This window comes from Hyaena hyaena, unplaced genomic scaffold, assembly GCF_003009895.1.
Source record: "Hyaena hyaena isolate Hyena2069 unplaced genomic scaffold, ASM300989v1 scaffold_227, whole genome shotgun sequence".
Classification (NCBI taxonomy): Eukaryota; Metazoa; Chordata; class Mammalia; order Carnivora; family Hyaenidae; genus Hyaena; species Hyaena hyaena.
The window spans coordinates 1,886,707-1,902,729 of NW_024080859.1; the positions used below are offsets into that span (position 1 = coordinate 1,886,707).

Consider the following 16,023-nt stretch of genomic DNA (forward strand, 5'->3'; position numbering starts at 1 on the left):
GACTTATTTCACTTAGCGTAATACCTTCCTGTCCATCCATGTTGCTACAAATGGCACAATTTCATTCTTTCTCATTGCCAAGTAGTATTCCATGTATATATAAACCAACCACATATTCTTCATCCATTCATCAATTGATGGACATTTAGGCTCTTACCATAATTTGGCTACTGTTGAAAGCACTGCTATAAAAATGTTGCATTTTTATACACCAATAATGAAGCAACAGAAAGAGAAATCAAGAAACTGATCCCATTCACAATTGCACAAAAAGCCATAAAATACCTAAGAATAAACCTAAAAAAAGATAAAAGAGATCTATATGATAAAAACTATAGAAAACTTATGAAGGAAATTGAAGAAAATGCAAAGAAATGGAAAAACATTCCATGTTCATGGATTGGAAGAACAAATATAGTTAAAATGTCATTACTACTCAAAGCAATCTACACATTCAATGCAATTCCAATCAAAATTGCACCAACATACTTCTCAAAACTAGAACAAACTATCCTAAAATTTGTATGGAACCACAAAAGACCCTGAATAGCCAAAGTAATACTGAAGAATAAAACCAAAAAGAGAGGTATCACCATCCCAGACTTTAGCCTCTACTACAAAGCTGTCATCATCAAGACAGTATGGTATTGGCACAAAAACAGACACATAGACCAATGGAATAGAATTGAGAACTCAGAGCTGGACCCAAAGGTATACAGCCAACTGATCTTTGACAAAGCAGGAAAGAACATCCAATGGAAAAAAGACAGCCACTTTAACAGATGGTGTTGGGAGAACTGGACAGCAACATGCAGAAGATTGAAACTAGATCAATTTCTCACACCATACACCAAAATAAGCTCAAAATGGATAAAGGACCTGAACGTGAGACAGGAAACAATCAACACCCTAGAGGAGAAAGCAGGAAACAACCTCCTTGACCTCCACCGCAGCAACTTCTTACTTGACACATCCCCAAAAGCAAGGGAAACAAGAGCAAAAATAAACTATTGGGACCTCATCAAGATTAAAAGCTTCTGCACAGCAAAGGAAACAATCCACAAAATTAATAGGCAACCAACGGAATGGGAAAAGATCGTTGCAAATGGCATATCAGACAAAGGGTTAATATCCAAAATCTATAAGGAACTCACCAAACTACACGCCCGAAAAACAAACAACCCAGTGAAGAAATGGGCAGAAGATATGAACAGACACTTCTCCAAAGAGGACATCCAGATGGCCAACAGACACATGAAACGATGCTCAGCATCCCTCCTCATCAGGGAAATACAAATCAAAACCACACTGAGACACGACCTCACGCCAGTCTGAGTGGCTAAAATGAGCAAATCAGAGGACTCTAGATGCTGGTGAGGATGTGGAGAAACGGGCACCCTCCTGCACTGTTGGTGGGAATGTAAACTGGTGCAGCCCCTCTGGAAAACAGTGTGGAGGTTCCTCAAAAAATTAACAATAGAATTCACCTATGACCCAGCAATAGCACTGCTAGGGATTTACCCAAGGGATATAGGAATGCTGATGCATAGGAGCACATGTACCCCAATGTTCATAGCAGCACTCTCAACAATAGCCAAAACATGGAAAGAGCCTAAGTGTCCATCAACAGACGAATGGATCAAGATGTGTTTTATCTATAGGATGGAATTACATGGCAATGAGAAAGAATGAAATCTGGCCATATGTAGCAACATGGATGGACCTTGAGGGTGTTATGCTGAGCGAAATAAGTCAGGCAGAGAAGGACAAATATCATATGTTTGCACGTATAGGAGGATTAGGGGAACTTAACAGAGGACCGCGGGGGAGAAAAAGGGGGGAAATGGTGGCAGAGAGGGAGAGAGGCAAACCATGAGAGACTCTTGAATGATGAGAACAAACTGAGGACTGATGGGTATGGGGGCAGGGAGGGGGAGATGGGCATGAAGGAGGGCACTTGTGGGGATGAGCACTGGGTTTTATATGGAAACCAACTTGACAATAAACTATTTGTAAAAAAAAAAAAAAAAAGGAAAAAAGGAAAAAAGAAACAAAAAAAGCACTGCTATAAACATTAGGGTTACATGTGCCCCTATGAATCAACGCTCCGGTATCTTTTGGATGAATTCTTAGTAGTGCTATTTCTAGGTCATAGGGTAGTTCTATTTTTTATTTTTTGAGGAAGCTCCACACTGCTTTCCAGAGTGGTTGCCCCAGTTTGCATCCCCACCAACAGTGAAAGATCATTCCTGTTTCTCCACATCCTCGCCAGCATCTGTTGTCTCCCGAGTTGTTAATTTTAGCCATTCTGACCCATGTGAGGTGGTATCGCAGTGTGGTTTTTGTTTCTATTTTCCTGATGATGAGTGATATCCTACACCAGGCCTATGGAGACAGACCTTATTATCCCCAGCTCTTCTCCCATATTTTCTCATGACCAAACTGGCTATCAGGAGCTTAGGGGACTCAATTTTCTCTGAAAGCTTTTCTTTAAGGCTTTCTCAAGCTCCTTATTTCTTCAGCTGAAAATGATCAGGCTGAGAAAGAGGTGAAGACTATATAGGTGGTGGCCATCAGGGGGTTACTTTCCATAGAATGGGGTCCCTTGGGCTTGAGGTAGATAACGGAGGCAAAGCCGTAGTGCACAATGACCACAGTGAGGTGGGACACGCACATGGAGAAGGTCTTGTGTCTGCCCTCGGCAGAGGGGATCCTCAATATGGCGGTCACGATGAAGACATAGGAGAGGACGATGAGGAATAAACAGCCCATCAGAGCTAAGACACACACCAAGATCACATCCAGGGTGACAGAGGCTGTCTCCTTCCCACAGCCAACTTTAGAAGGGGAAACACGTGGCAGGCAAAATGGTGGATCACGTTAGACCCACAGAAGATGAGGTGAAAAACTATCAAGGTCACCACCATGCCTATGACTTAGCCACCAGCCCAGCACCAGGACTCAAGACAGAGCAGCTGTGGGGACTCAGGAGCACATTGTAGCGTGGTACGCAGGGGGGGTGAGGGGGACATGGGAGATGGCCATGTAGCAGTCGTACCCCATAATCATGAACAGAAAGGACTTCTCTGTGTCCTCACATTACTTTGCCCTATTATTCATTCATATTGCAAAGAAATGTTATTCAACACTTATTTTATATGGAAACGTTATAGGTGATGGGATACACCCATACCCAAGAACTGGGTCTCTGCTTTCCCCTTTCAAGGCCCAGTGAAAGAACCTGTCATATAACCAAAGATGACAGCACAGAATGATCAGAGATGTGATGAAGGCAGCAGAAACTAGTGTGGGTCACAGACCCAACCTGGGATTCAGAGACTTTGGCAATTGGTGATGTCTACACTGAGACATGAAGAGAGTGTGGGTATGATTCAGGCAAAGCAGGCACGTGGAACATGGGTTTCCTGAAAAAGTATAGCAAGTGCAAAGGCTCAGGGTGACAGAGGCGTGGTGCATTGGGGACAGTGGTTGTCCAGTGCACCCCACAGCATTGGAGGTGGCTAGAGGAATTCTGGAATGTGAAGGCAGACAGGTGGGAAGGGCAAGACCATGGTATCTACTTAAGGAGTCTGTTCCAAGGACAACAAGGAACTCTAAATACCCTCAAAATGCGTGCAAAATGCACTATTATCACTCCTGAGAGAAGGGCTTTAGAAGCTGTGTGTCAGGAATTGGACAAAGACCAAATGTGTTATTATAGCCCAAGCATGCACATTCTAGTGTAGATGTTCTGGCTTGGATCACCAAGATGACAGGGATAGGGTAGAACTTGACCATGAGAGGAGGTGGGGCGATCCAGTGTGGCCAGGAGACACTGGACACTTCTATAGACCAAAAGAAACCACTCTCCAAGACCCAGCTGCTTATAACCCTTATTCTGGGAAGCCCTTCAGCTGCCTTGACCCCAGGGCAGAGCCCAGGATTTCTCTCTGGGCTTCAGCTCCTGCCTCCCCTCTAACCCTGCCCTGACCCTAAAGGATTGAGGACATCTACTCCAGCCCTGACTCCCCAAGACTGGGAGCTCCTAGTCCTCAGCAGGGACTGGGGCTCTCTGGGCAGACAGAGACAGCTGGGGGACGTGGTTGTGTTGGAGAGTTAGAGGAAGGAGTAGAGGCTGGAGGTCCCTGGAGGCCTTCTGATGATGCTCTTGGCCACTCCAGACCCTGAGGGCAGCCCTTCCCAGTTGGCATCCTGGGGTGGCCCTGGGGAGCAGCGTGCTGGGAGCTGCAGCAGGGATAAAGCACACAGCATCAGTTCTGGGAGCCCAGAGGTCTGGCCCACACCTGCCCCTGTGTGCTGCTGTCAGAGTAACACAGGAGACCGTCTTCTGCCCTCTCCTGCTGGCTGCTTCCTGGAAGAGGCAGCCCAGGCTGAGGGGGACCAGGAGGGACAAGGTAGGTGGCAATAGTGGGACAGTTGTAAGGATCAAGGTCCAGACAGCAGATGGAAACAGGGCCTGGCGGAAGGATTGTAAGACAGATTCTTAACTTTGGGGAGCTGCCGGGAGTGCTTCTCAGGGTGCCCATGCTGGGTCCTGGGCTCTTCACCCAGCCTAGTGCATCTTGCAGCTTCTAGGTGTGGTCCTCAGACGACAGTGATTCTACTCCCCAGGACACAGGTGGACATATCTGGAGACATCTTTTACTGTTGTGACTCATGATTGGTGGGGACACTAATGACATTGGTGGGTTGAAGACAGAGATCCTGTTAAATATTATATAATTCACAAAGCAGTCACCCCCACAGAGAATATATGACCCCAAATTCCGGGCATACTGACATTCAGAAACCTGGCTCCGGGTGTGTATCTTGCCTGTACTGTTGGGTCCTGAGTTGGGTGACGGTGGCCTTTGCTAACCTGGAGGTGAGCCTTGTGGGGAGGCAGAGGGGTTGAGCTGGAGGCGCTCCTGGATGCAGGTGTGTGACATGAGCTCAGCACCTGTGTGTGAGCCATCCTGTGTGAGACCAGAGTGGACAGAACTCTCTCCTGCACCTGTCAGAGGAGATGGGGGAGCCCAGCCCGGAGAACTGCAGCCACTCCACCAAGCAGCGGGTGGGAAGGCAGACTGCAGGGTGAGGCAGGGGGAGGGGAGGGGCAAGGTTGGACCAGACACTCATGGAGCTGTGTTGTCAGGTTAGCAGAGGCCCTAAGGGCCCCAATGGGTCAGAGACCATGAGTTTAGAATGGGACCACCTGGTGCATCTGGTACAGACTGATGACAAGAGAGCAGCTCAGAGGACAGAGAAGTGATCAGAGTCAGTGACAACCACCCACAGTAGGTACACATGGAGCCTTTTCTGTGAATCCTCGTGGAAGATAGAAGTTCTAGAGAGAGTTCTCTGCTTAATCCCAGTTTTCAGCTTGGGACATGAGGTTCAGGGCTGGAATGTTCCTTCTCAGACACACACAGCAGAAGCTGGGCCTTGAACCCTGGCCCTGATGACTGCACACCTGGGGTGTGTTTCAGACAGATGTCTCTGGAAGCCAGAGTGGAGTGGGAGGAGGGGAGGGGCCTGGGGCAGTGAGCCGCGCAGGGAGGGAGGTGGAGCCATGCAGATGGAGAGGAGCAGAGCACACAGCTGTTTAGGGGGAGAAAGGGTCCTGAGCGATGGGGGGTGAGGCGCAGAAAGGGGCTGACACTGGCGTCTCAGCTCCTGGCCTGGGGGGCGGATACCTGCATGGTCAGAGGACTGTTTCCAGCTACCGGCCCAGCCTTCCTCTCTCCAGGGACGTCCCTCCCTGCTCTGCTGGTTCCCTGTCCTCTAGGCTCCAGGCTGACCGCCACTGTGGGGGATCCTTCGGAACAACACCCCAGTAAGACCGGGGGTGCAATTGTGGCTGGGTCCTGTCCCAGAGCAGAGGATTTCAGGCGCTCTGGGCACAATCGAGGCTCAAGTTATCCATAAAAGTATTTTTTTTTTTATATTATGGTGGATTCAGGTGCGGAGGTTTGAGTCAATGACATTTCTGAGTCGCTGCTTTTGACAGTCCCTGGTTTTCACAACGTCCTTCTATTATTTTGTTCACGTTCCCTGCCAACCACCTGTCCCTCCAGTGTCAACAACCCTTCTCCCACAGGAAAGGTATGCGTTTTGATTGGCAGATACTTGTACATACGTGCTGTCTTCTCTGTGCATAAATGTGCTGTAAATTATTTGTATCTTTTTAAATTTTATAAAACTTTTTTTTACTTTTTGATTTTATAGTAAAGTTATAGGTTTACAAAAAAATACATACCTCCTCTCTCCCTCAGACCGTTTCCTCTTTTACCTCTTGCAATAGAGCATTTGTTCCTGTCGGTGAGCCGATACGACTACTTGTTATTAACTAGACCTGCAGGATACACCAGGGTTCCTGTCTGCGTCCCACATTCTGTGGATTCTGACACAGTATAATGGCACGTATCCACTGCGACAGAACCCTGCAGAATAGTGTCACAATACGCCAAAATGTTATTATGCTGCAGCGTTCATCTGCTTTTTTGCCTCACACTCAGTATCATTTTGCGGGTTAATTTATGCTGCTGTGTGTGCATCAGACTCCTGGCTGGGGCTCCAGGGGTTTGCATCCAGCCCATGTGACCTACTCCCTTCCAAAGAATGGACAAGCAGGCTTCCCACCCAGTTCCCCGCTGAAAGCAATGCTATGGAAAGAGGGAGCTGATCTGCTCCCCTGTAAATACCTTTGAGCACTCACAATAGATGCTGAGGAGCACATGTGCCGGTGCACAGAGTACGTGAACTCCTCATTCCCACTATTTTGTGTTCTCACAGGCTGTGCACGAGGGTTGCTTTCTCCCCAAATCTGATCAACACCAGAGAGTTTCTATCTTGGGACATTGAATAAATATACACTGGATTTCGATTGCATTCTCCTTCCTTTTCTCTCTCTGTCCCTCTCTCTTTTAGCATGTTTTTTATTTGCCTGTGCCACACCTTCTGTGAGTTCTCCGCTCAGACTTTGCTCATTTCTCTTCTTTTTCTCTACACATCTTTCTGTATCAAGCTTTCTGCTTCTTGTAGATGTAACTGTTTATTCTAGACCATATTCCTTGGTCCTTTTTGTACAATGAAAATTATTTTTCTCACTTTTCCATCTCCCATTAACTGGATCCAGGATATTTTCTGTTAACACAAAAACCCTTCTTGTGGATGTTGTTGTGTCTTTCAAATCATGTAAATTTTGTGCTTCTGAAGTTTGTTAAAGAAGCCCTTCTTTGGGCACCTAGGTCACTCAGTCAGTTGAATGTCCAGCTCTTGATTTTCACTCAGGTCATGATCCCAGGGTTATGGGATCAAGGCCTGGTCAAGCTCCATACTGAGCTTGGAGCCTGCTTAAGATTCTGTCTCTCTCTCCCTTTGCTCCTCTCCCCTGCTCTTTCTCTCTTAAACAAAAACAAACACAAAACAAAAGAAGTTTTCCATTCCCAGTTCAACAAAATTATTCTCCTATACCTTCTCCTATTAACTTTATAGCATCATGTTTCATATTTATGTCAAAAATCCAACTGGATTCCACCTATGCATGTTTATAGGCAGAAATTCATATTTACTTTGCTTCTAAACAGGACCAGTTTCCCCACCACAAACTCCTAAACAATCCCTCTTTTCCCAATTTGTGCTCCCACAATTATCACATATTAAGTTTTAAATCTTGCAGGGATATTTTCTGAGGTATCCAATTAATTTGATCAGAGTCTGTGTCTATTCCAGGTTCACACTTGAAAATGACAATGAGGGGCACCTGGGTGGCTCAGTCGACTAAGCGTCCAACTTCAGCTCAGGTCATGACTCACGATTCGTGGGTTTGAGCCCCGTGTAAGGCTCTGTGCTGACAGCTCAGAGCCTGGAGCCCCTTTCAGATCCTGTGTCTCCCTCTCTCTCTGACCCTCCCCTGCTCACACTGTCTCTCTCTCTCTCAGAAATAAAAAAAAAAAGCATTAAAAAAAAAAAGCAAATGACAATGATGTGTATAATGTCGATAATGAGTCTCCACACTTGCCAGGGCATTTGTCTCCAATTTAATCCGTTTTAATGATACAATTGTAACTGGTATTGATTCCTCAATATCTCTTTCTGCTGCTTCATTATTGGTGTATAGAAACACAACCCATTTTTGTACATTGATTTTATATCCTGCAGCTTGGCTGAATTCATGTATCAGCTCTAGAAGTTTTTTGGTGGAATCTTTTGGGTTTTCCTTGTAGAGTGTCATGTCATCTGTGAAGAGTGAAAGTTTGACTTCTTCCTTGCCTATTTGGAGGCCTTTTATTTCTTTTTGTTGTGTGATTGCCGAGGCTAGGACTTCCAGTCCGATGTTGAACAACAGTGGTGAGAGTGAACACCCTTGTCGTGTTCCTGACCTTAGGGGGAAAGCTCAGTTTTCCCCATAGAATGATACTAGCTGTGGGCCTTTCATATATGGCTTTTCTGATGTTAAGGTACGTTCCTTCTATCCCTACTTTCTTGAGGGTTTTTATCAAGAAAGAATGCTATATTTTGTCAAATGCTTTTTCTGCATCTATTTAAGGATCATAGAGCTCTTGGGGCGCCTGGGTGGCTTAGTCGGTTAAGCGTCCGACTTACGTTTGGGTCATGATCTCGCAGTTCGTGGGTTGGAGCCCCGCGTCGGGCTCTGTGCTGACTGCCAGCTCAGAGCCTGGAGCCTGTTTCAGCCTGTGACTCCCTCTCTCTCTGACCCTCCCCTGCTCACGCTGTCTGTCTCTCTCTCTCTCCTAAAAATAAATAAAACATTTAAAAAAATTAAAAAAAAAAAGGATCATAGAGCTCTTATCCTTTCTTTTATTAATGTGATGTATCACATTGACTGATTTGTGAATATTGAACCAGTCCTGCAGGCCAGGAATAAATCCCACTTGATCATGGTGAATAATTCTTTTATTGTACTGTTGCATTCGATTTGATAGTATCTTGCTGAGAATTTTTGCATCCCGGTTCATCAGGGATATTGGCTTGTAATTCACCTTTTCAGTAGGGTCTTTAGTTTTGGAATCAAGGCAATTCTGGCTTCATAGAATGAGTTTGGAAGTTTTCCTTCCATTTCTATTTTATTTGGAACAGTTTGAGAAGAACAGATATTAACTCTGCTTTAAATGGTAGAATTCTCCTGGAAGCCATCTGGCCCATGACTCTTATTTGTTGGGAGATTTCTGATAACAATTCAATTTTTTTGCTCATGATGGGCCTGTTCAAATTTTCTATTTCTTCCTGTTTGAGTTTTGGTAGTGTGTGAGTTTCTAATAATTTGTCTATTTCTTCCAGATTGTTCATCTCGTTGACATATAATTTTTCATTGTATTTTCTTATATTGTTGGTATTTCTGTAGTTTTGGTTGTGATCTCTCCTCTTTCATTTGTGATTTTATTTATTTGGATCTCTCTTTTCTTTTTTAGAAGCCTGGCTAGGAGTTTATCAATTTTGTTTATTTTTTCAAAAAACTAGCTCTTAGTTTCATTTATCTGTTCTACTGAGTTTTCTAAAATTCTGTGTTATTTATTTCTGTTCTAATCTTTATTATTTCCTTTCTTCTGCTTGCTTTGGGTTTTATCTGCTGCTCTTTTTCTTGCTCCTTTAGGTGTGAGGTTAAGTTGTGTATTTGGGATGTTTCTTGCTTCTTCAGATAGGCCTGATTGATATCCAATGTATTTTCTTCTTGGGACTGTCTTTGCAGCATCCCAAAGGGCTTAGACTGTTGTGTTCTCATTTTCATTTGCTTCCATGTATTATTAAAAACATTTTTTGATGTTTATTTATTTTTGAGAGAGAGCAAGAGACAGAGTGTGAGCAGAAGAGGGGCATAGAGAGAAGGAGACACAGACTCTGAAACAGGCTCCAGGCTCTGAGCTGCCAGCACAGAGCCCGATGCAGGGCTCAAACTCATGGACTACAAGATCATGACCTGAGCTGAAGTCCAATGTTTAACCAACTGAACCACCCGGGCACCCCTGCTTTTTTAAAGTTTCTTCTTTAATTTCCTGGTTAGCCCATTCATCCTTTAGTAGAATGTTTGTTAACCTCCATGTATTTGAGGGCTTTCCAATTTTTTTCTTGTGGTTGATTTCAAGTTTCTAGCATTGTGATCTGAAAATATGCCTGGTATGATCTCAATCTTTTTGTATCTATTCAGGGCTGATTTTTACAAGATTGATATAGTTTTGTACTGACTTTATTTTTCAGAAGGAACTTGAGGAAACTTTTATCAAATATACAGTAGATTCACTGTAGCTGTAATGCAGATGTCCTGATGATGTAATCATTACCACACTCGCTCACCCATCCGAGAGGGTAGATTGTCCTCCCCGTATTCAGACCATCATCTGCATTTTTTCTCATGGTTAACATTTCTGCATATGGCAGTATTGCGTGTGTTTGATTAATTACTAGATATCATATAACAGAACTTTTCAAAATGTGATATGAGTGCCCTGGAGTCCCGGAGACGCTTTCTGGGGCACCATCAGGTCCTTACTTTTCTGTTTTTCATCATATGCTTCAACTAAAACAACATATTGCCACAGGGTGAATGAAGAAGCAGATACAAGCATCAATTTGTCTCCCATCCAAGTTTGTTAAAAGGTAAAAACAAGCAAACAAATAAATACAAAAAAATCCCAGCAACTCTTCTCACTAAATTTTGTAAATGTAGTTACTTTCCTAAAAATATGTTACTTATATTGACATTGAGCAGGTGACTATTCTTTTGAATGTATGCATAATAAATATTTTCACACAATCTCAGTGTTAATTTCTGATAAAATCTCTATAAAAATGGAGAGTTATAATGCACTCACACAAACCCATCAGAGTCTCAAATTTTCTGGTACAGAAATCACCAGACCACAATGCTAGAGAGCTGTTTTTAAGTTTGTGTCATTATTGGGAATGTTATCTTAGTTTTACTTAAAGTTTATACTTTGAATGCTTACTGCTGGAATAATTCTGTGAGAAATACTGTATGTTGTGAGTGGATCTAGTCTTCTGCAGACTGTGTTCTCATTGCCGTGGTATGTTATGTCTTCAATCTTTTCCTTTTTCTGGGTGAACGAACAAGCAAGTCTCTTTCCTTCCAATCCTTATGTGCCTCCTTTCTTTTTCTTACTTTATAGCACCGCTCACGACTTTCAGCTCCATGCTGAAGAACAGCAGAACCAGTGAGTATCCTTGTCATTTCTCAATTCTAACAGACGCAGTATCCATTTCGTATATTGTCTGGGATGTACTGTTGCATAGATTCTTGATCTTCATGCTGGTCACCTTCATTCCCTTTCTGATCTCACCAGATGCAGCATCCATGGCTGGTCAGAACTATAGCCTGGTGTCTGAATTCATCCTCGTGGGCTTCTCCAACTTCCCACAGCATCTCCTTCCTGCCTTCTTCCTGCTGTACCTGCTCATGTACCTGTTCACGCTGCTGGGCAACCTCCTCATCATGACCACCGTGTGGAGAGAGCACAGCCTGCACACGCCCATGTACCTTTTCCTGTGTGCCCTGTCCACCTCTGAGATTCTGTTCACTGTTGCCGTCACCCCGCGCATGCTGGTTGACATGCTCTCCACCCACCGCACCATCACCTTTGTGGCTTGTGCCAGCCAGATGTTCTTCTCCTTCACGTTTGGCTTCACACACTCCTTCCTGCTCATGATCATGGGCTACGACCGCTACGTGGCCATCTGCCACCCTCTGCGCTACAAAGTGCTCATGAGCAACCGTGACTGTGCCCGACTAGTATCCTGGACCTGGGCTGGTGGCTCAGTCATGGGAATGATGGTGACCCTGATAGTTTTTCACCTCACCTTCTGTGGGTCTAACGTGATCCACCATTTTCTATGCCATGTGTTTTCCCTCTTGAAGTTGGCCTGTGGGAATGAGAATTCTTCTGTCACGCTGGGTGTGATCCTGGTGTGCGTCTCAGCTCTGATGGGCTGTTTATTCCTCATCGTCCTCTCCTATGTCTTCATCGTGGCCGCCATATTGAGGATCCCCTCTGCCGAGGGCAGACACAAGACCTTCTCCACGTGTGTGTCCCACCTCACTGTGGTCATTGTGCACTACAGCTTTGCCTCCATCATCTACCTCAAGCCCAAGGGACCCCATTCTATGGACAGTAACACCCTGATGGCCACCACCTATACAGTCTTCACCCCCTTTCTCAGCCCGATCATTTTCAGTCTTAGGAATAAGGAGCTCAAGAACGCCATAAAGAAAAGCTTCCAGAGAAAATTCAGTCCCTTAAGCTCCTGATGGCTAGTTTGGTGGTGAGTAAAATGACAAATGGCTGGGGATAATAAGGTCCCATCCCCATAAGACTGTTGTAGGGATTCAGTATAAGAAAATACTGAGTAAGTATTGTTGGATGCATCGATAGGTGTTGGATACCTGCTAGGTATTTGTTTTTCTCCAATTTTTGTGCCTCCCTCTTGCATAGGATCTAGGGATCATGACGTCATGTTTAAGACCCCATGTGATGAACTCCATTCCATTTCTTCTGTCTACAAATGTGTTATCTATTTGTGGACCTGTGGAGAGCATCACATGATGTGTCTGGGCACTGATGTCCATGGTTCTTCTTAAACGGAGAAGGAAGGAAAGACGTTCCTTTCACCACCATATGGATGAACAAAAGTAAGCATAATAATAAATGTCATCAGCTCTTCTTTCAAGCATGCATCCAGTATTTTATATACCTTTTAATATAAAAATGTACACAAACTAAATAAGCTATTTCTCTCCAAGAAGCTGGTTGACTCTATATAATTGCTTCTGTCTTTGGAGGGGATAGAGTCTAAGGGAGTTTTTCTACCTTAATCTGTGTTGAATGAAGGATATCAGAATGTGAAATGAAGGGAAAGAGAGGGAGAGGGAGGTTGGGAGTAAGAGAGGGAAAGAGAGAGGGGGGAGGAGAGGGTTCAGCGCTTGGATAAGAACATACAGAATGTTTAAAGAGTGTTGCTATCTGGCATCTTATGGAAATCCTTTCCCATTTTTCCCCGCATTACTTTCAATAAAACATCAATTTCTCACTCCTGTGTTTTCTTGAATCTGACTGGGGGATGTGTTGGAGGACACAGTGCTATCTCAAGATGGCACAAAGAGAGGTCAAGGGTGTGGGTACCCCCTTTATGCCCATGAGAAATGTTGGTGGAGGTCACACAACATGTGAAGGAAGGGGTCATATGCAACTTTAGGTCTGTCTGACTCCCATGCTGGGATTTGGGAAATCACTTGTTTGAGCATCCAGGAGGAGACTTCCATTGGTATAAATTCTTACTCAAACTTGGTCAGATATTTGAGTTGTAGGCAGAAGGTGTTTTATACCAATAAACCTAAGGATGGCTGTCACACATGAGTGCCTGCTGTTTGCCAAATGCTGTGGGGAGGGTTTCCTATGTATTCACTCTTCTAGGACTCAAAATAAATTATTCTTTCTCCACATTTATATATGACCCACATCTACTCCTATTCATGTTTTTGAAATGCAGAAAATGCAAATCTGATAGATCATTTGTCCCAGGCCACAGCACTACAATGGGGGGAAGCAGGATCGATTACAATGTGCACGTGTGTGCAGTTGGTGATCAGGAACCCGCCTCTCAGGTGTCTGCAGAGAGAAGTGTGGTGCTGACCGGGAGCAGAAGGCTGTCATTAGAAGGAACAGGCCCCTTTCAGGGAAGGAGGCAGGTGCATCCCTAAGCACACACCCCTTTCACACAGCCAGAGGGAAACACTGCCTCCAGGGGACTTCATGAGACACTTGTCTCACTAACACTGACAATGAGACCTTAGCAAAACTGGCTACAGCAGTTTTGGGGTTCCATTCATTATTTTACTTAGTATTGGCTCACTAACTAATGCCACCCCTCCCCATCAAGATGTCCTTATCCATGGTGCATTTGGGGACATTGGTATGTTCAGTTTACCAGGGAGACTTGGAAGTCACCAAGAGGGTGCTGGAATGAGATGTAGACATGTGGGGAGGGTAAGAGCATGTGAGACCATGGTGTCCACTTAAGGAGTTCGTTCCGAGGGCAATGGGAAACTCTACCCTTCAAATACATACAGAAAAGAGCTGTATGATACTCTATTATGTGAACATATGCTTTAGACATTTCCATTTGGGGGTTCCTGCAAATGATGTTGTTATGATGTCTACTACATGTCCTTTAGTGGATTAATACTTACATGTTGTGTTGAGTCTGTAGCTACAAGTGTAAATGCCAAGTCATAGGGGATAATTATGTTTGACTTGAATAGATATTGGCAAACAGTTTAGCGAAGTGGTTGTACCAAGAAAAAAATTTTAATCAAAATCAAGTTAGTTAACATACAGTGCTTTAGGGGCACCTGGGTGGCTCAGTCGGTTAAGCATCCAACTTCAGCTCAGGTCATGATCTCACGGCTCGTGGGTTCGAGCCCCACGTTGGGCTCTGCGCTGACAGCTCAGAGCCTGGAGCCTGCTTCAGATTCTGTGTCTCCCTCTCTCTCTGACCCTCCCCTGCTCATGCTGTCTCTATCTCTATATCAAAAATAAATAAAACATTAAAAAAAACATATAGCGCTTTGGATTCAGGAGTAGAATTTAGTAATTTCTTACATACAACACTCAGTGCTCATCCCTACAAGTGCCCCTCTGCCCACCCATCTCCCTTCCAGCATCCTTCAGTTTGTTTTCTGTACTTAAGACTCTTATGGTTTGCCTCTCTCCCTGTTTTTATCTTATTTTTCCTTCCCTTCCCCTACGTTCATTTGTTTTGTTTCTTAAATCCTACATATGAGTGATATCATATATTTCTTTTTTTTCTGACTGACATATTTCACTTAGCACAATACAGTAAACCTTGGAATGTGAGCATAATTCATTCTGGAAACATGATTGTAATCCAAAGCACTTGTCTATCAAAGTGAATTTCCCCATAAGAAAGAATGGAAACTCAGATGATTTGTCCTACAACCCCAAAATATTCATATAAAAATGATTAAAATACTGTAATATAATACAAAATAATAAAGAAAATATAAAGAAAAAACACAAATAACCTGCACTTACCTTTGAAAACCTTCGTGGCGGGTGTGAGAAACGCAAGAGACAGGAGGGTTATTGTGTAGGACGACTTTCACCATCACTAACAGAATCACTGCTACCTATTGGCTCAATGTAATCTTTTTCTGCATGGGGGCCATTGTATACACTTATGCAGATGTTGACTACAGCACAGTATTAATGAACTCTTGTCATATATTATATTTAATGTAAACTGACAATAAGGCAGCAGAAGAAAGGGCCTCTATCTGTAGGAAGGCAGCCTGACCTAGAATGAAGCAAAGCGTTCCTAAGCTTACTCTTGCATAGAGAAGCAAAAGACTGTCCATAGGTGCGCTGAAGTGACAAAAATACACTAGTGCCAGTTGTGGGCACCTTCCAACATTTTGAAAACTCATGTTTTTTGTCAAACACCTCAGCCTGAGACCGAGCATCTGTGCATGGTAGGCACTCATTCACAACCCCAGGGGGGGAGAGAGAGAGAGAGAGAGAGAACCCTTGGCTCAGTTGTGATCATGTGACATCCGGCGTCATGTAAGACCCATATTGCAAGACATTACTCATTTATCGACTTAAAATTTATTGGAGGAGCATCTGTGTGGCTTAGTAGGTTAAGCATGACTTCAGCTCAGGTCATAATCTCATAGTTCATGAGTTCAAGCCCCACTTTGGGCTCTGTGCTTATGGCTCAGAGCCTGGAGCCTGCTTCAGATTCTGTGTCTCTCTCTTTCTCTGCCCCTCCCCCAGAGAGCACGTGTGCTCTCTCTCTCAAAAATAAATATTAAATTTTTTTAAAGATTTTTTTTAAATGTTTTATTTATTTCTAGGAGAGAGAGAGAGAGAGAGAGACAGCGTGAGCAGGGGAGGGTCAGAGAGAGAGGGAGTCACAGACTGAAACAGGCTCCAGGCTCTGAGCTGGCAGTCAGCACAGAGCCCGACATGG

The 16,023-nt window shown here is 44.2% G+C and overlaps 1 protein-coding gene and 1 pseudogene across 1 annotated transcript; one reads left to right on the top strand and one right to left on the bottom strand.

Moving 5' to 3' along the window:
• Positions 1 to 2,532: 2,532 nt before the first annotated feature.
• On the bottom strand, positions 2,533 to 11,334 carry LOC120239154 (annotated as a pseudogene).
• On the top strand, positions 11,333 to 12,283 carry LOC120239242 (olfactory receptor 10H4-like). The gene has a single exon (XM_039243429.1). It carries the CDS (start codon positions 11,333 to 11,335, stop codon positions 12,281 to 12,283), a length of 951 nt encoding a protein of 316 aa, XP_039099360.1.
• The last annotated feature ends 3,740 nt before the right edge of the window (positions 12,284 to 16,023 follow it).